Genomic DNA, 24,146 nt, shown 5'->3' with positions numbered 1-24,146 from the left:
AGAGCGGGAGCACGCCCTGGACGTGACCACGCCGTCCCGCCCCTCTACGCTGTGAGCTAGTTAACTTGCGTCCACGCGCAACAGGGTGAGTGTGCAAGCTGTGATACAGTGTGTGGGCCTCGGGCCGGAGTGAGCGGTCACCTACGGAGGGCCCAGGCTAGCTGGTGGGCTGGGGACCCGGCGATGTGCGCCGCGGGTCACCCGGTAGCAACGGCTGCTTGCCCGGAGTGCCGGAGCCGGGCTGCTCGCGCAGACGGGGAGGCGCGCGGGCCACGTGCAGGGCTGCTGCTGACAGAGGTGGGGCGCAGGGCCGCCGCTCCTAGTCCAGACTTGGAGCGGCGTAGGTTACCATTTCTGTCTCCCGCGTGCGGAAGACTGTCCACCTGACGCTAGGTTGTCCAACAGGTGAATAAGAACAGGTTTCAGGAAGTCTAGGTTCCCGTGCCGCCATTCATTATCAGAACTTCCGGCGCCGGGAGTTGGGTATCATCAGCTATTTTTTTTTAATACCTGGATGCCTCTATCTTTTGTGACCTCATTCATGGCCCCCCCCAGATACACTAATTAGTAAGGCGTAATTCGTATTCTATTTGTATAAAGCTCCAAAACATAACAGCCAGTCAGCAAGGGCATCTCTGAATTACTGAAAGTATTCTGTGTGCTGAAAACAGTTGCTTTCAGGTTAGCCCGGTGATCTCGTTACAAGCAGTATATAATTTAGGAAAGTATTTCTGCATTTTACTTATTTTGTGTGTGGATGCACACATGCCATGGTATGGCGGTGGAGATTGGTTGAGGGAATTCTTTCCTTACACTATGTGGGTTTCATGTTGTCAGGGTTGCTCAGCAAGTCCCTTTACCCACTGAACTATCTGTCGCCCAGGCCCACTCTCTGTAATGATTGTCAGGCGTGTTTAGTTGAGCCGAGTTCAATCTAGTGTTCTCTAGGTTAGTGGGCCTAACATCCATTAGTTAAGAACAACTTTTGTGAATGTAGATTTCTGCCTCCAGCATCAGGAGTGATAATCCTAGCAGCTTGGTTTGCGCCTAGAAATTTGCATGTTAAACGCGCCTCTGGTAAAGTGTTGTACAGTTGGAGGGAGTCCTCCCTGGGCTGCTAATAGTTCTTGCTTAGGTAAACAAGCCTGTCTCTCCCAGGTGTTGTTTTGTGGGTTTTGTTCTTGTTTTGGGGGGTTGGTTTGTTTGGGTTGTTTTGCTCTGTTTCGTTTTTTTTTTTTTTGGTAAGGCTTTTGAGAATTTGCTAAGATGAAAAAAGTGAAAAAGAAATCTGACTTGACTGTCCCATACATACATAGATGGTGTAATTGTGGTGCATGTACACGTGTTTTTTTTTTTATCCCAAGTGTGGGATATGTAATGGATGTAAACATGGGTTTGTTTTGATCCCAGGTGTGAGATGGGGAACAGACTTGATCCTAAGTGTGAGATGGGGAACAGGTGATGTTTATCCACTAGAAGATGAACCACCTCGTGTGGGGGTTTGGTTTTCTCCAGCTGAAACACAGTACAGACTCTGAAAGGATATATCTATATCTGTATCTCCATATAGATATAGATAGATATCTGCCCAAAAACAGGAGGCGGGAGCTTTTTGGGTCTTGATATTGTTTGGCTGTTCATCACCCCACTTCAAGATGTTCCTAGAAAGACCTCTCCAGGGAACGCTTTGAGGCTCTGGGTTCTGGCTGCTCTTCCAGGTTCCAGGCAACTTGGTGGAATTGCTGGTCTGTTGAAATCCTGCTGACTACACCAGGGGAATCGCTCTCAGGAACTGAGTACGAAAGGTCCTACTTCTCCTGTTCCCATTAACCTCCTTTCTCTCCTAGCTAGGGTAGGTGGGGTGGAAGGGAGGTGTAAGCGTTAAAGAACCCCAAACAAAGTAGGTTTGGAAAAGGTGAAGCCTACATGTGGAAGTAGGCGCGGTAAGTTCTGAAGTCTTGAGATTGATTTTTCTTGGTAACTGAAGGTGGGAAAAGTCCTTAAGTGGTTTTATTTTTTTGTGTTAAGTCTTGGAGACTGTAGCCACACCTTCTGGTGAATGTGCTGTTTCCTTTACAAGTTATTCTTAAGGAAACAAGCCTTTCACTGGCGACTTCCTCTCACCTTCTAACATGGAACGGAGCAATTGTGAATGTGCCTTACTGTCTGGTCTTATGTCAGCTGAAAGGAGGAACCTCAGTTGAGAAAATGCCTTCATAAGCTCCAGTTGTAAGGCATTTTCTTAATTAGTGTTTGATATGTGTGTGTGGGGGGGGCAGCCCATTCTGTGCAGGGCCACCCCTGGGCAGGTGATCCTGAAATGCTATGAGAAAGCAGGGGGCAAGCCATGGAGAGTAAGCAGCAACCCCTTCTATGGCCTCTGCTTAAGCTCCTGCATCCAGGTTCCAGCCCTGCTTGATTGAGTTCCTGTCCTGACTTCCTTCAGAGGTGAACAGTGATGTGGAAGCATAGGTCAAATACACCTCTTCTTCCCCAAGTTGGTTTGCTCATGGCTCCGTCACAGCAATAGTAACCTTAGCTAAGGCAGAGCCTTTAGTGATGTAAAGTATACCACAGCGGTCTAACAGTTTTACAAATTCAATGTGAGAGGTTCAGCCATTTGCTAGGTGAATTGCGAACCAAAATCAGCACAGGAAAAAGGTGTGTGGGATGAGATTCCTGGGCTGGCTCCAAGGGTCATTTAATGGAGTCATACCCAGTGGTTCCTCACCTGCCCGTAGCAGCAGGTGGAAACTGTTGCCCACCAGGGAGGCTATTAGATACTCAATGATACGGGCTTTGGGGGGGAGAGGGCTGATGACTGGTTATCTAGGCGTGCACCCTCAGAAGAAAGGCGTGCTGACAGTGTCAGCTGTGCTGGTTGCATGTTTGGGCTGCTTTTTTTTTTTAATTTAATAGTAGTAAAAACTCTCCAGAAAGATCAATTGCCAATGAGAAGTAATCAATAACAAGCTCGATTTTCAAAGAACAGAGGTTTATAGCCTCCTTTTACATTGTCTATACTGTCTATACAACTGTCCTTTACTTAATCTGTCTTCATATTTTGTATTTCACTGTCTCTGCAGAGTTCCAGTCTGGGCAGTTCTTCACCTCACCAAAGTTCTGATTGGTTGGGTTAAGAATTCAAGCTGTTTTGTTTGAATCAAAGGGCACATACAAAATGTTTTCTGAAAGTTCGCCTCACTGAGCACCTAACACACCTAACACTATTCAGCTCCTACTCTCTGTTACTTGTCAGTTTGCTACCGTGGTTCTCCACTTTTTTTTTTTTTTTTGGTGTTACAAATTTAGATGCTAAAATGAGAAGGTTAGAGAGTCCAGTCTCCACTTCTGATTTGTTCAGTTTACATCTGACCTGCATTTTAAAGCCCCCTTAAAAAATTAGTTGGTGCAGACCTTCCTAGGAGGTCCCAGGGCAGATTACTCATTTTATTCAGTCCACAGTGCTGCTTCACTTAGGGCGAGAGGAAAAAGCAGCTTTTTTTTTTTCCATCCAGGGAACTCCTAGGAAGTTACTAGCCTTGAGGAAAATCTGGTATTTCATGAGTGCTGTGATTCTCAGCCTTCTTTGGATTTATTAGGAATCAGAGGAACAGAACCTTTTCTCAGGATGAGGAAAAAAAAATAGTTATGCAGGTTAAATATTCCTAATCCAAACATAATCTGATGTGCTCCAAAGTCTGAGCACCAATATGATGTGACAGGTGAAAGAAATCCCAGACCTCAAATTGGAGGCGTATGAAAAACAGGCATAAAATTACTCCCAGGCCATGTGTATATGCTGTATATGAAGCATAAATGAATGTTGTTTGGTTTTGAGTCTAAATTACACACACACACACACTCTCTCTCTTTATACTATCAGCTTGGTTGCTAGCCTCTGGCACTCTTGGGTGGACTCGTCAGGGCCTGGTGGAGGGAAGTTAAGTCGTGGAAGCATGTTGGTACCCTCGCCTCTTTCTGTCTCCCTGCTGCCATGAGATAACTGCACTATTACACCCTCTCGCTTTGATGTCAATGCTCTCCGCCAGACAGTAGAGTCATCCAGTAGAGTAAAGCCCCTGAAACTGAGCCAAAATACTTTCTGCTTTAGTTGAATATTTCAAGTATACAATTTCAGGTTTACACTACATTTCTCATATGTTTACAGGCATTGCAAAATCAAATACTTCTGTTCCCCAATACTTATGCAAATGGTATTTGCATGCTTTGTATTCTGTGACTATATTTGTATATTTTGAATTAACAGTTCTTGAACTCACATGAGAGAGACTTATGTAAGTGATAGGAGCTGTAGTTTTAGGGTGTCTGGGAGTGTTGGTCCTTTTGCTACCCATGTGTGTGCCACAGACCATCAGTGTTGTCACCGTGGGTATCTGGTCCATTTGAGGCCTCTGAGCTTTTGTGCAGGTTAAGTTGGAAAAGTGCTGTGTTGGTGATTGATGAACTTGTTCCAGTTTAAAAGTTAAACTTTTTTGAAGACCCTTTCATTTTTACTTTCATTTTTAAAGCCCTTAATTAATGTTTTTTTTAATGGGCAGCAGAACGGGAATTCCCTGATAGTGACAGTTCTCTAGAGTAATCTCACTTGAAAGTGGAGTTTCCAGTGTTCAGTGATTCATTCCAGCCACTAGGTGACGCCAGTGGCCCAGGGCACATTGGAGTCGGCCTGCTAAGTTTTACTCTTCTGTGTGGAGTGGGACCTGACAGCAGCAGACAGTTTATAACACAGAGTTCATCTAATTAGATTCAGGACGTGGTGCTGATTGCAGCCAAATTCAAGATTTTTGGCTTTGCTGTTTCAATGGCCATAGGCTAAACCTTTGAGTAAGAACTGCTGGGAGAGTTGAATGACTTAATTTAGGATAATCAAGTCTCCTAATTAATAATGATTTCCAGGACTTAGTGCTTGTATACATAAGAAAATTGTGTTTTCCTTTAGATGAATGTACAAACTGAGTGTTATTTTAAGACTGATTCATCTTGGAAGACATGACACTGGCTTTAGGCTGTCTCATCCTGGAGGAAGTAGTTACGCATGGCACTCCTGCAAACCTAACCACGTCTTTCATTCTTTTGGTAGGTTTGCATTTCCTCCCTACTTGTGAACGATGCCAAAGAAAGCAAAGCCTACAGAAAGGGGGAAGGCAGAAGAATCTGTTCCCTGCAAGCAGGTGAAGGTGGAGGTATCTGGCAGGCTTTCTGTATTAAATTTTGACAGCCCCAGTAGTCTTTTTGAAAGTTTAATCTCACCTGTCAAGGTAGAGACCTTTTTCAAGGAATTCTGGGAACAAAAGCCTCTTCTCATTCAGAGGGATGACCCTTCGCTGGCCACATACTACCAGTCTCTGTTCAGACTCTCAGATCTGAAAAGTCTCTGCAACCAAGGGGTGTACTACGGAAGAGATGTGAACGTCTGCCGGAGCATCAGTGGGAAGAAGAAGGTTTTAAATAAGGACGGCAAAGCACACTTTCTTCAGCTGAGAAGAGACTTTGATCAGAAGAGGGCGACAATTCAGTTCCACCAACCGCAGAGGTTTAAGGTAGTGGATCTCCCCACGGCAGAGTCTTGTTTATATGAAAACAGTAGCATTTGGCCTCACATCAGCTTAAGATTGACCGTCTGATTTGATGATGGAGATCGCTTTGAGAATGTATGCCATCTATTTGGTCTTTAAATACATTTGAACCTGGGAGAATCTGTTACCTTTTACATGAAGTTGCTGTGTGTGTTGGGGAGAGGGTACGATGGCTCACTCCTGCAGGCATGTGTAGGGCACAGGAAGGGTGCTGGATGTTTTTCTGTATTGCTTTCCACCTTATAATTTGAGATTAGAGTCTCCCACTGAACCTGGAGCTAACCATTTATTTAGATTGTGTAGTCAATGAGCACTAGGCATCCAACCGTCTCTGCCCTCCATCTCCCAGTACTGACATTACAGACATACTTGCCACATCAGCTTTTCCATGGGTACCAAGTGTAGTGATTTAAAATAAGAAAGTAAGATGATGAGATAATAAGATGCCAGGCAACAGATATTATATAAGGTTTATTAAATGAGCATGGGGAGGAAGGAAAGGGAGAGAGGTACCTCAGAGACAGACAGAGGGATGGAGACAGAGGATAGGAGAGAAGGAGAGGCAAGGTAGGACTGCTCTTTTATATACTGGACAGGACCACGCCCCCACGGTAGGGAGGCAGTGACATTACAGGCAGGCTGACTGAAGCAGAATCCCAATACTAAGGTGCTGAACTGAGGCCTTTCTGCTTGAGCGCAGGTGCAGGTGTTCTTACCCACTGGGCCATCTCCCCAGTACCTGGTTATATGTGTTGAAACTCCGGCAGCTATAGGTAGATGTTTTAGGTGCTATGGAATTATAAAAACCAAAGACCCCAAGTTTCTAACATTACTAAAGTAACATTGCACCTGTAGGGTGTGTCTAATGGGGTGACTGATTTTTGTGTATGGTAGGGATCTCTGTGTTTTGTCCTGTTGCTGTATTTTAAGGCACATGGAGCATCAAGGTGATCTGTGAGGTTTTAGGTCTTAGGGTTTTTATTGCTATGATAAGACACCATTACTGTGGCACTCTGGTAAAGGGCTGGCTTACAGTTCAGAGGTTTAGTCCATTATCATCATGGTGGGAAGCATGGCGGCGTGCAGGCAGACATGGTGCTGGAGAGGTTGTTGGAGAGTTCTGGATCAGCAGGCAGCAGGAAGAGAGAGAAACTTGAACTTCTGAAACGTCAAAGCCCACCCCCAGGCACATACTCCAACAAGGCCACACTTACTCCAGCAGCAAGGCACCACCTACTATGGCCCAGACCGGATGAGTCTATGGGGCATTTTCATTCAGATCGCCACAGTCGGTGACTTGGCATTTCCAAATTGTTTTAAGGTATGGATTGTGGAGCTGGGCTGCCAGCATTGGAGGCTTGGCACCAGTGAATGGTTGTGCTTTTGTGCTGTTGCTTCCTTACTTGTAAACCGGAGTGAATGATCTTTACCATGAGGCAGGATTGTTATGCAGTGTGTTCAGTTAGCGGGGTAGGATATGCTATTGTCTGCAAGGCCCAGCTGTTGGCTTCCTCTTACCCGACTTAGGTAACTCTTATCTCTCTCTGCTCAGGCTGCCTCATAGTTGATGAGCGAGTGTTACTCAGCTTGTTCTCACTCCTCTGTCTGTACCCTTCCCAGCTTGTCATTTCTGCTCCCCTTCATTTAAATATTTGCTTTTCAGGACTTCCCACTTGTAAATTCCTGCCCTTACTTCCTGTTAGAGCACCGGACTGACTGCAAACCATCACAGAGATCCTAGCTTCCCAAAGTTAACATTTCAGCTTAGAACATTTAAAGTTTGTCCTTCTGAAAACTGTTTGTGTTGGGGTGCGGGATACAGGTGGGGCCTGTAGGTTCAGGAAGGGCATGGGGGGGGTTAGGTGGGTGCATGTATGTATGTATGTTTGTGTATGTGCATGTGTACATATGTGCACGAATGCATACATACATGGTGAAGGCTAGAGACACTGTTTTCTTCATTAGTTTCTTTTTCCTTCCTTCCTTCCTTCTTTCCTTTTTTTTTTCTTCAGGCAGGATCTGCCAGTGAGCCTAGACCTCCTACTTAGGACAGTCACTGCTTTCCTACAGCTGGGGTTAAGGGCACTCAGAGTGGGCGCTGGGGATTCGGTCTCAGCTTTCTGTGTCTTACGTGGCAGGCACTTTACTGGCTGAGCTACTGCCAGCCCCTGTATACTTTTCCCAGCTCAGCAAATGGAAGCAGCTTATTGTTGTTTTCCTCCTTTGGTGCAGAGCCCTCTCCACTTCCATTTCCCTTTTCCTTCCTCCTTGCTGCTCTAACTGCTTTGTTTATTCCTTGCTTGTGCTGCTTAACCGGAAGCTTCCAAATACGTCTCTTGAATTTCTGCAGTCCATTCTATACCCCAAAGCCACAGTGAGCTCTTAAAAGTATTGAATTGTTTCTTCTTGCCAGTCTCTAATTTACCCACTAAAATCTGTTACCTGGAGTGTATGCACTTCAGTGTTTTCTCAGGAACCTTGTATTGTTTAATTGTTTGGTCTGTAATAATTGTACAGCAGAGACATGCTAATTGAATTTTCTTTTTTATTTTCTATTCATACTCTTTTCTTTTTTGTTTGTCAAAGGATGAGCTTTGGAGGATCCAGGAGAAGCTGGAATGCTACTTTGGCTCCTTAGTAGGCTCGAATGTATACATAACTCCTGCAGGATCTCAGGGCCTTCCTCCCCATTATGATGATGTGGAGGTAAGAGAGGAAACATTGCCCAGGCTGGAGAACAAGCTGATGAGAGCCAGGCTTGTTCAATTGTCAGGGTTGACTTCATTGCGCTTGAGGGCTCTTGGACCATGTCTGTGGCTGTTGTCTGTAGAAGAGTTTTAACTCAGAACATGGCTGCTCTCCCAAGAGATCACATCCAAAGATCTTCTAGGCCTGTGTGATCTGGCTGGGACACAAACACACTTTAATCCAGGAGACAGAGGCAAGTAAATCTATGTTCAAGTTTAGCCTGGTATAGAGCAAATTTCAGGTAAAGAAAAGCTTAGGTCCAGGTGTGGTGGTACGTGCCTTTAATCCCAGAAAATGAAGGTAAAATTAGTTTGTAGAAGGAAGCATCCATGTTTGAAAGTGATGTCTAGTTAAGTGGCAGTAAACATGACGACTTAGAAAGATTTGACGGAGTAGGATATGCCCAGCTCTCATAAGGAAAGGGAAGCTACTTAACGGGGCAGTGCGGTGGGGAGGGGCAGTGCGGTGGGGGGGGGGGCAGTGCGGTGGGGAGGGCCGTGAAGCAGTTTCACTGGGACAGTAATCAAGTGACAGGTGGCAGAGAGAGAGCTCCGGTAAAGACCGAATGAACTGGAGAATGAGAAAGAGCGAGATTACAGCAGATTGCTGGAGTTAGTTGGAGGCCAAGCAGAGCATTCTTGCTAAGCGAGAAGCCAGATTGAATCAGTCAGCCTAGAGAGGAGTTTGAACTGAGTTGAACCAGCCAGTCAGAGTTCAGTCAGAACAAGAAAGGGTGAGCTTATTAAGCACTAAGTCTTAGAGACTGAAAACATTCCAGGCCTACATTAGGTTGTATGGAGGTTAGCAGAAGCAGGCAGTAAGCCTCTCAGACAACAGCTGAGGCAGGAGAGTAAACATTCTTTTTAACGTGTGTCTTCCCTAAGATCCTGACCTCGTCTCAGTGTTGGATGCTAAGCATATGCCTGCAAACTGACTTCCTGCTCTTCAAAGCAGGAGCATTGCTGCAGCCTTGCTGATGAAATGCTAATACAGTCTTTAGAAACAGGATTTTTTGTTGTTGTTGTAACTTATCTATCAAAGAAAATCTACTTAAAAAATTACAAAGTAATATAAGGTGAGATCACAAAGCCTTACATTTGCTTTCACTTTGTCATTTTCAGTGGTTGCCAACAATGTGTATTTTTTTCCACATGTGAAAATCTTGATGCAACTTGAATGAAGGTCCTGGTTCCACTTAAGCTCTGGCATGTGGACAAGTGTTGATTTCATTCTATGTGGCTCCAAAAATTACTTAACTCATTGGCTTGGATATTTTGTAGTTTTATTTTTGTACTTACACAAGGTGTGAACATAGATCTAACAAAAGTCCCCTTTTGTTCCTCTGAGAGCTATTTGCTATAAACACATTGTCCAAAAGTGTGTTTTGTTTTGTTTTTATATTCTTAATAGAATATTTAGATAGTTTTAGCCAAATGAAGAATAAAAAAACTATAGTGTTTTCCTCTCTTTCAAGGCCATTGTAATATTTAAGCTTTGGGGCATTCACTTATACAGACTTTTCTGTTAGAGATTATGCTTTCAGCTGCCCAGCTGATAGAAGACTGAAAAGGGAGTGGAATATATAAAGAGCCCAGAGATGTCTGACAGGGTGAGCGGAATCAGTGTCCAACCCCAAGATTCTGGATTACCTGCTTAAAAATTACTAGTGGTGGCAGCTTATGTCTGTGTACGGAACATGCATTTCTGATGCATGTTCTAGAAGCTTTTTGCCCACAAGTTGTCAGGAGTCTTTCTGATGCTCTCTGGTCTGTTATTTCCTGTAGGTTTTTATTCTGCAGCTGGAGGGGGAGAAACACTGGCGCCTGTACTCCCCAACGGTGCCCCTGGCACACGAGTACAGCGTGGAGCCTGAGGACCGCATTGGCACACCAACACATGACTTCGTGTTGAAGGTATGGGAAGGGCATGCAGCTCATCTCCTCAGCTCGTTATGTGTGGCAAGCTCAGGTGGTTTCAAGGTAGTGTAAACGTCTCTGTGGGAGTGAGTGTATCCTGAGGACTGCAGCAATGGGTAGCTCTCACTGTAGCCTACAACATCAGGTGGCTGCTCTAAGAGCTAAGTTAGTCTTCTGTTCATTTTCCAAAAAACATGTCTGCATGTATGATCCAGCTCAATGGAAGTAAGTTGAATTCACTAACTTCTCTAGAATAAATGTGGAAGGTTTGGCCTTGGCCAGGTTCTCCGCATGAAAGTCAGTCAGCAGAGCACAGCTGTTGATGCCTTCCTTTTCTTGGCAGAAATTCCAGTACCGCCTGCTTTCTTCCTCATGGTGTAGCTCCTCCCCTCCTAGCATAGAGCTGCTAGCTGAGTAGTAGCTAGGCAAGTGCTGGGTTCTCCAGGGACCATATATGTGTGTGTGTGTGTATTGCTTCCTTGGACTCTCTGCAGTGAGATTGGATGGCAACATAGCCAGGCTCAGGCAGGAGAGCATCTTGAGAGAGGGATGTAGGGAGGCAGGAGTAGCTTCCTCAATAAGCTTCTTGCCCATTCTTAAAAGATATACGTACTTTTCTTCAGTGGCAATTGACTTAGACCGTTTCAGAGCTTCTTACCTTAGAACACTTTGTGTGTAGCTACTGTTCTCATATTTCTCGCACCTTGAGGGTATTCCTAGTGCTTAATTCATATCCATACCTATATCTCTTTCTTGATTTTAAGATTTGCCTGCCAGTGGCTAGGCCTGTATTACAGGAAATAGATGCCTATATTACAGGAAATTTGAATAAATAATGATGACTGAGGTGTCATCAGACAACAGCTCATTGGCCAGAATTCTGGCTTTCTAAATAGTTCATAGGAGCCCAGTCATACCTATTCAGAATGCGTGGTTCTAGTGTACTGCTCACGGTCGGCTCTGCTGTGGGCTGTAATCCCAAGGTTACTCAGTAGGCCTCTTCAAATGGATTTGGGATAAAGCACTGTGACCAAAGTAACTCATAAAAGAAAGCACTTAATTGGGCTTGTGATCTCAGAGGATTAGAGTCCATGATGGTAGAATGACAGCACGGGGCGGCGACAGCTGAGAGCTCACAGCTTACACTGCAGACAGGCAGAGAGAGTGCACTGGGGGTGCCGGAAACCTGCCTCCAACACGACCACAACTTCCACTCCTTCCCAAGCAGCCACCGACGGGGAGCCAGTACTCAGCCTTACGAGCCTATGTGGGCCATTCTCTTTCAAACCCCCACACTGTTCGGCAGGAGTGAGGGGGCTTCAGTGAGAACTCCAAAGCCCTTATGAAGGTTCCCACCTTTCTAGTGCTAGCCTCTGCCATGGGTCTAGTGGGGGCTTCAGGAAGCAGGAGTCCTTCTACTCTGCCTTGGGATGTGGCAGTTAGAGTTGAATTAAGCTTAAGGCACTTAGCTGCCGTGCCCTTTAGCAAATAAAATATTATCTAAATCAGGAGATCATAATATTTACTTTGCAGTCTGTGGGGATTGGAATATATCGTTTTCATACTTCCTTTATAATAAAATTTCCTTGGATGAAGTATCTGTAAGTCTGTGTTAGCATAGTGATTGTTGTAATAACACAGATTTAATTTATAATAGACCCAGAGGCTAGAAGTCTTAAATTGGCCTCACTGTTGGCAGAACTTGATTCCTCTTGGGCAGAATCTGCCCCCTTGTCTTCTCCAAAATGCCTGGGGGGGAATATTCAGATTCTTGTGGAGTGAATGACGTATATATATAAAGACCTCACTTAGGGTAGCACAGAAACAAGAAACAGTGGGTGTCAATGTCAAAAGAATGCTTATTTGCTTGAAGTACTGCCATTTTGGTGTCATTCAGAGCACACCAGCAGCCAAGCAAGCTCTTAAGAATAAATATATATACACACTACATAAATATATGCATATATATATATATATTACATACATACACACTTACATATATACATATATACCCATGCATGTATATTTTCTCTTACTTTGAAGAAAATCTTTTAAATTCCCTTTAAGCTGATGATGTATTTGAACTCTGTCTCCCAGGCTTTATCATTGGTTTAGGAGAGAGAAAAGGGACAGACTGCAGGCAGCTTATCCATGAAAACTAGTGATTTTTAATTACATTTAGGTTTTAAGTTTAGATAGGGATTGGATTTTTTTTTTATCATTACACACACACACACACACACACACACACACACACACACTCTCACACACACATCTATATTCTACACTGCATGCTTTGCTGGGGTAGGCTCTGAGGAGTACAGGGTAGATATGATACAGTAGATCCTCTCAAGGAGATCTAAAGGCAGTTCTCAGGAGGTGAGTACTAGAGTGATGTCACCATGCCCCCGTTGCTGCCCCAGCACCTGGAAACAGTAGTTCCTTAATCCCCTGATAATGCTGTAGGCTTTGGGGCTATTGTCCCATTTTAGTGATAAACGAAGGCCAACGGCAGCTAAGCAGGTTGCACTGGTCCTATGACTGACAGCTGTAACTTGACCGAGAGGGAGGGAGTAGCCACCCAGAAACAGGGTGTTACCTTTTCGGATCTCAATCCTGTGGGGGTAGTTTCAGGTATATCTGGTGTCACTTTGAAAATAATGACAGTGACAGGCTCACAGACTGTCCCTGGAATGTGTAGTGACTTCTAGAATGGAGAACTTAAACTCGAAAAACAAGTCTATCTTCTTAGAGCAGAAAAGACTGTGCTGTGTACTTACTACTGTCTTCTTCCTTTAGCCTGGTGATCTGTTGTACTTCCCCAGGGGGACCATTCATCAGGCAGAGACTCCTGCAGGCCTGGCCCACTCCACTCACGTGACCATTAGCACCTACCAGAACAAGTAAGGCCTTTGCTTTCTAACCTACTGTCTTAGGACAGCTCTGAGGGATGGCCCAGAGCAGACACGCTCAGGACAGACTCGAGGGAGTTGTCCCACTACCTCTTACACTGTGTGGACGCCCTCCATGTTTCTTTGTGTTCCCATGTGTGACTGGCCTGTCTACATAGTCTGTGGTCACCATAGATCTCTCTCTCTCTCAGATGTGTATATGTATATACACAGAGATATATATATACAGATATAGCTATAGATAGGGATACTAGAAAGTGCCTAAATAAAGGATAGAGGTCCCTTAGAGAGGAAAAGAAAAGCAAAGCAAAGAGAAAGCCTGTGGTAACTGCGCTTAGGGCTACTTTATTGGGCTCTTTTTCTTCCTGCCCTTCTCCACCCCAGTCCCTTCCACCCCCCAACGCTGGGTTGGAGAGAAAGAAGGTTAGAAGGGAAAGGAGGCATCAGTGTCGTTAGACTACTTGTTGCTGATTAGAGGCGTCAAGTTCTTTGGGACAGTGTTGATGTTCACCAACAGGGTATCCAGTTCTCTACGCGCACGGCCACTTTACAGACCACAGTAACAGGGGGAGCAGCAGCTGCCTCTCTTGGAGCTCTAGCATTTATAGACCCTCTGAGGAGTCCCCAAAATTCCAAATGCAAACTATCTTCAGCTGCAAAATCACGTCCCTGTCAAAGCATGGGACACATTATAGTCAGCTGCTGTGGACAGTCGGAAGCAGCCCCATATGCCACACCTGGGACTAAAACAAAAGCATAATCACATAACATTTCTGAGTTTTTAAAGGAACCAAAATTCCTACTACAGCCTGTAGCGGTGGGTGTATGACAGGTGCAGAGAGACCCTTGGAGCTTAGAAGAATGTGCTCAGCTCAGCTTGGGTATCAGGGCTGGGTTCAGAGAATACTGAGTCTTAATGGACAGTTAGATAGGTGTGGGTCAGAAGGTTACAGTAGGTAGAAGGCATTCCAGGACCAAGGCACATTAAGGCTCTCCTACTGAAAATGTGCTAGGAAGTCTATCTTTTTCCTCATGACTGCACTGTGAAACTCACCGTGTTCAGGAGACGTAGTAGGAGACAAAGCTGCAGCCTTCCGGCCTGGGGATAGTGCCACTTATACTCAGTTCGAAGGCCTGAGTTTGTATTAAGTACATTTTCAAAAGTACCTTGCAACTCTGACTAGGTAAAGAACAAAAAATCTCTGAAGCCAGTCAAGATGAGCACAGGGAGATGGCCCGGTGGTAAGGTGAGCATGAGTCGGGATATCAGCATCCATGGAAAAGAAAAGGAGTGTGCAATGGTGTGCATGCATCTATAGCCTCAGTGCTCTTGGACAGCGGGGACAAGAGGCTCACTGGGACTTGGCTGCCATCATGGCTCTAGGTTCTGTTAAGAGACCTGTCTCAAAGGAATAGGGCAGAGTGATAAAGGAGGACATCAGGTGTCTGGCCACGGCATGCACACAGTCCTGCATATCATCACACTTATTCACGCATGTGCAAAAAGAAGAGCAGGGACAATTGTAGGAGTGAGTTAGAGGAACCCTGACAGTTCCAGGCCAAAGCATCTGAACCTTATCAATGTCATACAATGGCCCTACAAATGTCTGTGTATCTTCTGGTAACCCCATCAGTACGCTCACACAGTTAATCCCTTATTTCCTAGTTCTGCTTGGTAGGGAGCATTGGTGGTTCCATGATAGAATTCTTATCTTCTTGATCCTGCTTTTCTATTTCTGTTGCCGTCTGGTTTCCTTTTTTTCTTTTTTTCCTGACTTTAAAGATTATTTTATTTTGTGTGTATTGCTGTTTGGTTGTATGTATTGCATGTGTACCTACTGCCTTCAGAGGCCACAAGAGGGTGCTGGATTCCCTGGAATTAGAGTTACAAATAGTTGTGAGCCATGATCTGGTTGTACTGGTAACCAAAACTACGTCCTCAAATTCTTTTAACCACTCCAAGCCTCTCGTGTGTGTGTGTGTGTGTGTGTGTGTGTGTGTACATGCACATGTATTTGTGCTGTTTCCTTTCCATGTGAGTTCCAGGGTCACAATCAGGCATTCCTTGCAAGTGCCATTATTCCTTGATCCATCTGGCCAACCCTGTTTTTTGTTTTTTGTTTTTTGTTTTTTGTTTTCACTTCTTCCTTTCCCTTTATACCTTGTATGTATAACACTATCATCAATTCCATCCATCTCTTGTGACCCTAAACCTATGTATTTTTGCTTAAGTTCCTGCCTGGCTCTCTCTCCCATTCCTGAAACGAAGATCTGGTAGGATGCTTCTGGGAGCACCCAATCTTTCTTCAGTCAGCTGAGGCGAAGGAAAAGTTTCCCAAGTTCCAGGTTGCTGGCCTGGGCTGTGAGTGAGCATCATGTGGCTCATGTACCCAGTCTGCTTTGATAGGAAATGCAGGAGCCAGACCTCAGAGGTGTTTCTGTGCCCTGAACCTGGGCTCCCACTGTGATAAAGAAATGTACAGCCTCTTCAAACCTCTCAAAGAGGCATCACTGGAATAGCTCGGGGCCTGCTTTGTGGGCTCCTGCAGAATGAATTAGATAACATCTGAGCAAAGCCCTCAGGACCTCCTGGAGGTACTCCTGACTTTTGGAAACTCTCAAGATTAATATTTTTACTCTTGGAAGAACACTGTTTATCTGCCATCAAATTCCTCTATGATCTGTTGACATGGGACTTCCACCTAAAACGAAAGGGGCATTTGTTTCCCTTGTCCAGAGATGTTCTGTCCTCCCTGTTCAGCAAGTGTGTGGAGGCTGTGGCATTAAGTCACATATCTGTATGACCACAAAGCAGTGGCTACTTTTTGGAAAGTGCCTCTCAAGAGGCTCTTGTGCCCTCCTTTCCCACCCTTCTAGGATGAGAAACAAGAAAGTGTCAGTTTGTCTTAGTGAGAAGCAGTGCCATACTGTGATTCCATTTTGCCTGTAGCCCTCAATTTGAAATCTGCTGGTGACATGGGAGAAACTTAAACAAGCTAAGAAGTATTTAAAGAAAGCAACCCCACAGAGTGCTTTTCTTTCTTAAACTGGTACGCCTTGGGCAAGAGCCAACTCTTAACTGCCACAGAGGAGGAAGTGAGACTTTCTAACCACCTCAGAGGAGGTGAAGTTAATTGAACACTGATACTTATCTCTAGATGTTAGTTTTGGCCACTGGCTTATTCTCTACCCCGGTAAATCCATGATGAGAAACCAGTTTTGTTTAAACCGTTGATGTTGGTGTATATTTTACTGAGGATCAGCTTTCCTTTTACTAAGTAGAATGAGGCCTATCACTGTTCAAGTAATTACAAAGTACAGAGATCTGTCTGTTACCCTAAGTGAATTTCTGTTGGCTGTAGGATTTTTTTTTCTAGGACTTTTACTGAATGTTGAAATTTCCCTTAAAGCTGTCCCTATAGAGGCTTGTGTTTAGTTTGATCGTCTGAAATTCCTTCCTTGTGGTAGTATCTGTTTAATTTTCTGAGTGCTCAGAAATGGCAGTAGGAATCCAGTTGCAGTTTTTGGTAGTAATGGGTGTTTGCATATATTGTTTGTTTGTTAACAGTGTTGGTTATTTCATTTTCTTGTTTCATGTTCTAGTTCATGGGGAGATTTCCTTTTGGATTCCATTTCGGGGCTTGTATTTGACACTGCAAAGGAAGATGTGGCATTAAGGGCTGGAATGCCCCTGCGGATGCTCATGGTAAGAACAGAAGTTAGAAACAGGTGGCAAGCCAGGGAGGCACCAGGCGAGTGTGAAGCCCTGCCTCTTAGGGACCCAAGACCTTCTCAGATGAAGCAAGCTAGCCTGCTGTGCTGGCCTGCTAAGCAACAGGATTTACAAAGCGAATGGAGTGTGTTTCATGTGGAGCTATTCATCTGAGGCCATCTTTGACTTTTGTTCAAAAGTGTTTAGTGTATTCTCACAGTAGCAGGACTGGGAATATTGGCTGAATACATGGCTGAACAAATATACATATGGCCATCAGTCTGTACCGAGCGCAGGTATCAGCATCAGGTGCCCAATTGGAGAGGAGGCACCTGGGACTTCGCATTTTTCTTTCTTTCCTGACCTCTCCTGCATTTGGAGCAGGAGTACTCAGGCAGTATGTTGACTGAGGCTGAGTAGACCGAAGGTTGCATTCATTACCTAAGGCAATCAGCAGCCTTAGGCGAGTGACTTGTTTTCCAAAGACAGAGCCTGGACTGAACTATATCTGCAAGGATCCCTTTTTCCAAGCAAAATTCTGAAAATTTGTTGTTTTTATTTGTGTTTTTACAAATGATAGACAACATAAGGTGAATGTTGCCTATAAGGAAGTAATAATAGGTTTCCTTCTTAAGATCCAGGCTGTCCCTCCCCACCATGGAATGGCATGATTTATGTCGGTGGTTGCTAGGCTATTGTGTGGGGATTGAGGCTCAGTATACTGCGGTGAAAACCATGACCTGGGCAGCTGCCTTGAACAGCATCCAGTCAAGGTACACCTCTTTCCTTTCAGCAGGTTGAAACCCCAGCTGTTGCAACAAAAAAGTTGAGCGACTTTCTGAGGACTCTGGCCGACCAGCTGGAAGGTAGAAAAGAACTGCTGCCATCAGACATGAAGAAGGATTTCATCATGCACAGACTCCCCCCTTACCACATGGGAAATGGAACAGAGACGCTGGAACCAGGTAGAGCTTGCTCTGTCCCTCTGGGTGCCTGGGTCACTGGGGGACATACTCTACTGCTGGTCTCCACTTTGGGCAGATGGAGCACATGAGACACTTGAGGCTTCATGTGGGCAGTGATCTCTCCTTAGTGTGTGTGGGTTCACAAGGCATTTGCTAGAGCTCACTTGGCAGTGTGACAGGAAAAAAGAACTAATTTTGGGTGAGGCATGTACTTATGAGTACTCTTTTATTCATCTTTAGAAATGTTGAAGAACTTGAATACTGTCATAATCTTGTTAGAATCAATGTAAGCTTGTTAAAATGCTGTTGCCACCAGGTGAAATAAAAGACAGCATGGATCTCCCAAGTCATGACTAATGTGTGATAGGTCTAGTCTTCAGCTGATACACAATGCCCTTGCCAAATAGGTGCAAAAACTACCAAGAACATATCCTCAAATTCTAAGTAGTATATTTTGACTTGCTGCAATGGGAAGGCTGCACATATTGACAGCTGTGGAGTAGTATCTCCATTAAAAGGCACTAGGGAGGATTTACAGGGTGTAAATCACAGTTTGCCGAGGACTCACGGAAGCAAAACATTGGTATGGATTGTTGGTGTCCGGAAGAAAGTGAGATTCTTCTGGATAATACCCAGTGAGTGGGAAGACTGAGGCTTAAGTCAAACCTCAGATAAATAGCACCTTCACTCAGGAACCAGGGTAGAGGATGTTGGGTCACTGACATCTCTGTGTTTGGTGGCTTCTTTTCATGTTGATCAGTCACACAGGAATCTTGACTGACAGTGATGTTCTGTTCAACAGTGTTCAAGGGAGTGCTGAAACTTAGTGCTAATTTGGCCAGTTCTGTATCAGCAAGAATCTTCTATTGTAAAAGTCTCAACTATCACTAGGCAACAAACACTAAAGTACATAGTCCCTACTTATAGTGACTAAGATCCATTTTTATTATACAATCTTTGAGGGAAGTTAAGATTTTAATTTTGATTGCAACTATTCAAAGTGGCAATATTTTACCAGTAATGCATTGATCTTTTGGAGAACAGAATTTGCTAAATAAATCTTTGCATATGTTCAAGAGTGTTTATCTAATATTTCCCTTAGTTTAGCTACTATAGTCAATAAGCTGAGGATTCTGTAATACTTTCCCATCCAGATGTCCCTATAAAGCCAGCTTGTTTTTTGTGATGGTTCTTTTCATTTTGTTAAGTCTGCTTTAGAAAGAATAGACTGTTTTTCTGTAGTGGATTTTTTTTTTTTTAATTTTTCTGTGGTGGATCTTAAAGAATACAGTGCTTCACTCACAGACTAAATTGTGTGCTCATTGTCACGCAGGTCATTCCACACAGTTGTCCCCTGTGCTTTGATGGGATTACCCTGTTGAGTGTGCTCTTTGTGTGTGGTGTTGGGAGTTGGATACAGGGCCTGTGCATGCTAAGTAAGCACTCTCCCACGAGCCCCATGCTCATATTCTATCATTATTTACCCAATGATATGTCTATATCAATATAAGAATGAGATCCGTGGAGGTGCAAGCTGCGCTTTCAGTTATCACGATAGGTGTTGGAGGTGAGTACTCGGGAGAGTGTGAGCGAAAAGCTTTTGTTTGCTTTTTGATGGCTGGCTTTCTGTTCCAGGTGAAAAGGTGCCAAGATTGGACAGCATAGTAAGACTGCAATTTAAAGACCACATTGTCCTCACAGTAGGGCCAGATGAGAATGAATCTGTGAGTATCCAGAGGGAAGAGATTTCCTCTATGCATACTTTCTCTGAATCTCGGGTTACTCCAGTGCCGTCATGCCCGTCTCACAGTTCCTGCTGCACTCCCCTGCCTGTTGGTTGGTTGAGGGCTTGCCTTCATCTCGAGTCCTCTTCCCATGGGAGGGCATCTGATCTTTGCTTCCTGATCTGCTGCAGGCTACACTGCTCTTCAACAACTGAAGGCCTTGTTTGAGTTTCTCTGTCTCAGTCCCCATCATTCTTTATGCTGCAGAGATCAGGCTTAAGTTCTATAGTACAGATCATAGAGAACAAATCTATGCCCTGTAATTTGGCCTTTTTATTCACTGGTTCTCCAAACTGGCTGATAGGAAAGCTTTCTGAAGTTATACATTTCTGTAGCTAGAGAGATGGCTTAGGAGTTAAGAGCAGGTTCAGTTCTCAGCACCCACGTGGCAGCTATCTATAACTCCAGTTCTAGAGCATTTGATGTCCTCCTCTGGACTCTGTACGTTCCAGGATATCAGTGGCCTCTGCCCTCTCTAGGGTGCAGACATGTAGGTGGTGTGCAGACATACATGCAGGCAAAACATAAAAAGGTAAGGTTTTTTGTTTTTGTTTTTTTTTAAAGAAAATCGTAGGTTTTATATGGTTTGAAATGGATCCTCTCTGCTTATGATTTCTTTTTTTTTAAACCTCTAAACATAATACCAAGTCTGTGAGAACTATTCCATACCTTGTGGCTTTACCTAGTAATTCCTAAGCATTGAGGGGGCCACAAAGGCCAGGTTTTAGCCATCAGGGCTAAGCTTGGAGAAGGATGACATAAAACCACTAAAGTACACACCCATAACTTGTTAAAAAAAAAAAAACAATCCTAATGATTCTGATAATAAGTCTGAAACATTGTATGTTGCTCAGACGTTTAGCTATTCAGTGACAAAGGAATAATAAATGTTGTGAAAGGCCAAAGGGAATGGATCATTTGTAACAAACTACTGAAATTTAAATGGAATTTTTAGTAAATTTTTAGTAAAAATAGCTTCTATTTCTCAACAATAGATCACTTCATAACTTTTCAGCTTATTCATAGAATGCTATACTTTGATAGGACAAAACACAGATAAATTAAGAAGAAACTCACTGATAAGCTGGCATATAAATTGAACATGCTGGCTTGTCTCTCTAGAGTGACTTCAAGAATCAACAGTTGTATTGCAGCTATACCCAGAGGGTTCTGTGCAGAACTGAATCCATTCCATTTGAGGACCAAGGCTTTTCTTTGGGGTCAGGTATGATGCTATGTCTTCATCCCAGGCAGGTCTCTGAATTCAAGACTAGCCTGGTCTGTACAGCCAGTTCCAAGCCAACCAGAGCTACAAAGTGAGGATCCTGCTATCTCCCCTACACTCCCCCAAAAAGATTTTCCATGGTGTTGAATTTTTTTTAACCCGCCTAGTACTGAAGCCCTCAATATTTTCTCGTTGGTAATTTTTTTTTTAAAGGATGAAGCTCAACGAAAGATGGTTTATATCTATCATTCTCTGAAGAATCTGAGACAGACACACATGATGGGGAAACAGGTGGAAACAGAGGTGTGTTCCAACTGAAATCAAGTCTCTTTCTTGAGGTTGGAGTTTTGGCTGGGATTACTTGCGATTTGAAAGGTCATGTGCATTTATAGATGCAGTGTGCAGTCAACTGCCATTTCACTTGACTGATAAGACACTTGCAGAGTCAACTTTGTGGTGAAACATGTATTGATAGCAGCTTTAAAACACAATAACTGTGACCTTACAGGAAAAGTGTGATATATGGCAAGTGTTCTGCAACAACTTTAAGGTAGGTTGTTGATGGATAGGGAATTGGTGACTTTTGTGAATTATCTAATGACAGTTGAAGTAAATAGTTTTTCTGAAACATGTTTCATACTTGTGAAGGATATAAAAATAGTATATTTCAAATTAAGCTTATGCAAAATCTATGAAGTGACCTTATTTTTGTACTAAACAATGTATCCCTCCTCAGGCTTATGGACTTCGCTTTCCTTTATCACATGTGGATGCTCTGAAGCAAATTTGGAGTGGTTCTGCAGTTCCTGTCAAGGACCTGAAACTTCATACAGATGAAGAAAAGGAGAACCTGGCCCTGTCTCTCTGGACGGAGTGTTTGATCCAAGTAGTCTAGTGCCTTTACACACAGAAGTGTCATTTTCTCTGCACACTTTCTATGAAAGGACTCGTGGTACTCTGAGTAGCACTCTGGTAGAGGCAAGTCTACACAGAGGAGCAGGGAGAAGACGCTGATACGTTTCCACATGTGCTCGTGGACATGAGAGGGAAAACAGAATTACCAGGTATCCCAGACTGTGATAAAACCATACTTCTGACAAGTTTATTTAATCCAGTGTTGTAGAAAAGGCACAACTCCAGTACATGTGTCACAAAGAACTGTGTCAACCTGGCTCTCTGTCGGATCTCTGGAAGGAGTAACTCCTTTAAAGAGCCTCCTTAGCTCCAAAAATACTTTTTAACAATTAAACATTAGGAAGAAAGTTGGCTTTTTTACAATGAAAATATACATATCTTTGTGTGTGCATATGCCCCCTTTCCCCATTAAAATAAACACATTTTATGGAATAATACTGCCACCCATGAGAGGCACCCATCATCTGTGGATGTCCGGAGCTCTCAGACACTGCTTGAAGATGATAGAAGAGCCAGACACTGAGAAAGATGAAAGGCCAGTATATACATGGGAAGACCAAGTGTATAAAAAATACTCAAATTAGGTAGCTCTTTGAGTTCTAAGGATTCACTTGTTATTTTACATTCTAAAGTGCATAGAGGTTGATTTTTTTTTTTTTTAAGTATTGCTGGAGAATTTCTTTCTTTCTGGCAAAATTGGGGGCTGAAAGCAGTGGCTGTCAGAATCAGTTTTAGTCCATCTCAGGAGGGCAGTCTGTTGGCCTGTCCCTGTGCAGGAGATGGTAGTGCCTCTACCTGGTTTTTGCTTAGCTGCAGTCTGTTTAAAATGGGAGTGAAGCTGAGTTGTCTGTCACTGTGTAGAAAGCCCTATTTCCTTTATCTGAACTTTGGTGTAGTCCTTTACTTGGAGACATTCACTCTTAGATGTAAGTGACTCAGTTTTGATGTTACTTTTCCTCCTTAAGGACAAGTCAGACAAAAAGTAAGGTCACAACTATCAAGAGCTAGGTGGGCACTCCGCTTATTTATACAGTTGTAATGAGAAACAGTAAGGATTGGCCACACCACGGAAAGTACTTTAGTACTAGTGCCTTTTGCCTCAAAAGGCCGAGTTTCGGTTATAAAAGTTTCTATGTAGAAACTGTAATGTTTATTTAATACATCAGCAGCTTACTAGGAAAGCTTTGTATGTCTTCAGGTGGTGCTAAAAATTACACATCTTCCTGCAGGAGTATGACAGCCTGTAGGAATTTGTATCCCTGTGCCTCATTCACGCAAGCCCGGGACAGGACACTAATAGCTTATGCAGGTAACAGCATTGTTGTGTTAACACGCCGTCAAGAATAGGATTCGTGTTGGGTGGCTAGGAGGGGAAAACACAGATTTCACGAAATTGGTCACTACAACTGGATCCACAAGGATGAGAAGCCATTACATTTTCTTCACAAGGACACTGCATAGTTGGTAGTGTTTGAGCTTTTCCATGGAGCAGTAGTTTCACTGCTGGGTAGAAAGATCTTTCTGTTAATGTGAGTGTGCAGTAGTGTGGACATAGAAGCTTCCTTCCCACACTCACATGGCATGAGTAGGTGGCGGTGCCTCTGGGAGTCTCTCACAAGATTTCAATGTCCCATTTCTGTGTTTCTTCTCCCTCCAGGGGCTGATTTACAATGACATGAGTCTTATCGTAATAGTTTCCTCCTAAAATAGAAATTTCAAAAGAAAAGATTATTTGTTCACATGTGTGATTAGCAACTGCACAATTTCACAACCTTTTGTTCAACACACAGTTTTAGTAGATGAATATATTAGACCCTATTGTCAAAATGAAAAGCTAAAAAGTACATGATTGTAGATGCATAGTGCCCAACAAAAACAAGTCTCCCAAGTAAACTCTTGAGTGTTAGGTGCTGTTTTTGTTTCTATAGCAACAGTGGTTGTGCCTGACCCAACAGCCATAAATAATATTGGCCCTGACCTTGAAGAATTACAGAACAAGGTTAATTGTTTCTGCCATAAATTTTAACTGAGAGCTTTTAAGGATCACAGAAATTCAGTACACAAGATGTTTCTGGGAAAGAAACAGATGGCATCCTTTCTGTTGTAGATTGAGACTATTTTTGGGTTTTGTTGTTTTCCTGGCTGTAGGCCCTCCACCCCCTGGGATTCCCTGTGCAGCCCTGGCTGTCCTGAACTCTGTAGACCAGGTTGGCCTTGAACACACAGAGATGTGCCTGCCTCTGCCTTCCTGAGAGAGGCATGTACCATCGCACCCGGCCATTATTTTCTTCTAAATGTAAATGAAAGTAACTATTTCTCTTAAATGTTCCTTACGTGGAAGGAGGAGGGGTTTAGAGCTTGCCCTGAGA

At 43.7% G+C, this 24,146-nt stretch overlaps 2 protein-coding genes across 5 annotated transcripts in view; one reads left to right on the top strand and one right to left on the bottom strand.

The window, feature by feature from the left end:
- Nucleotides 1–22,212, top strand: RIOX2 (ribosomal oxygenase 2). 4 transcript variants are annotated; one of them, XM_084801430.1, is made up of 10 exons: nt 1–85; nt 5,105–5,564; nt 8,187–8,306; nt 10,133–10,261; nt 13,064–13,167; nt 16,780–16,882; nt 17,685–17,853; nt 19,489–19,577; nt 21,076–21,165; nt 21,599–22,212. In XM_084801430.1, the coding sequence occupies exons 2-10, from the start codon at nt 5,133–5,135 to the stop codon at nt 21,755–21,757; spliced, it is 1,395 nt and encodes a 464-aa protein (XP_084657556.1). In that variant the 5' UTR covers nt 1–85; nt 5,105–5,132; the 3' UTR covers nt 21,758–22,212. The 4 variants fall into 4 exon arrangements, with proteins under 4 accessions (XP_084657556.1, XP_084657553.1, XP_084657554.1 ...); XM_084801427.1 differs by having other exon boundaries at nt 17,682–17,853; XM_084801428.1 differs by lacking the exon at nt 1–85 and adding an exon at nt 92–297 and having other exon boundaries at nt 17,682–17,853.
- CRYBG3 (crystallin beta-gamma domain containing 3) overlaps nt 21,938–24,146 on the bottom strand; it is a 100,848-nt gene continuing 98,639 nt past the window's right edge. Inside the window, exon 22 of the mRNA XM_084801431.1 lies at nt 21,938–23,478. Within this exon, the coding sequence (XP_084657557.1) occupies nt 23,390–23,478 (89 nt within the window). The 3' untranslated portion in view covers nt 21,938–23,389. The remainder of the gene's footprint in view (nt 23,479–24,146) is intronic.

The sequence above is a fragment of the Acomys minous genome (genome assembly GCF_964271855.1).
Source record: "Acomys minous genome assembly, chromosome: 11".
NCBI lineage: Eukaryota > Metazoa > Chordata > Mammalia > Rodentia > Muridae > Acomys > Acomys minous.
This window is presented reverse-complemented; position numbering and strand designations above follow the sequence as displayed.

Bases quoted from the DNA above. Each gene is read 5' to 3' on its own strand.
- RIOX2 (XM_084801427.1), top strand. From the start codon at position 5,133: ATGCCAAAGAAAGCAAAGCCTACAGAAAGGGGGAAGGCAGAAGAATCT. The intron at 17,854-19,488 runs GTAGAGCTTGCT...TTTCTGTTCCAG, and splicing joins AACAGAGACGCTGGAACCAG to GTGAAAAGGTGCCAAGATTG. The intron at 19,578-21,075 runs GTGAGTATCCAG...TTTTTTTTAAAG, and splicing joins GGCCAGATGAGAATGAATCT to GATGAAGCTCAACGAAAGAT.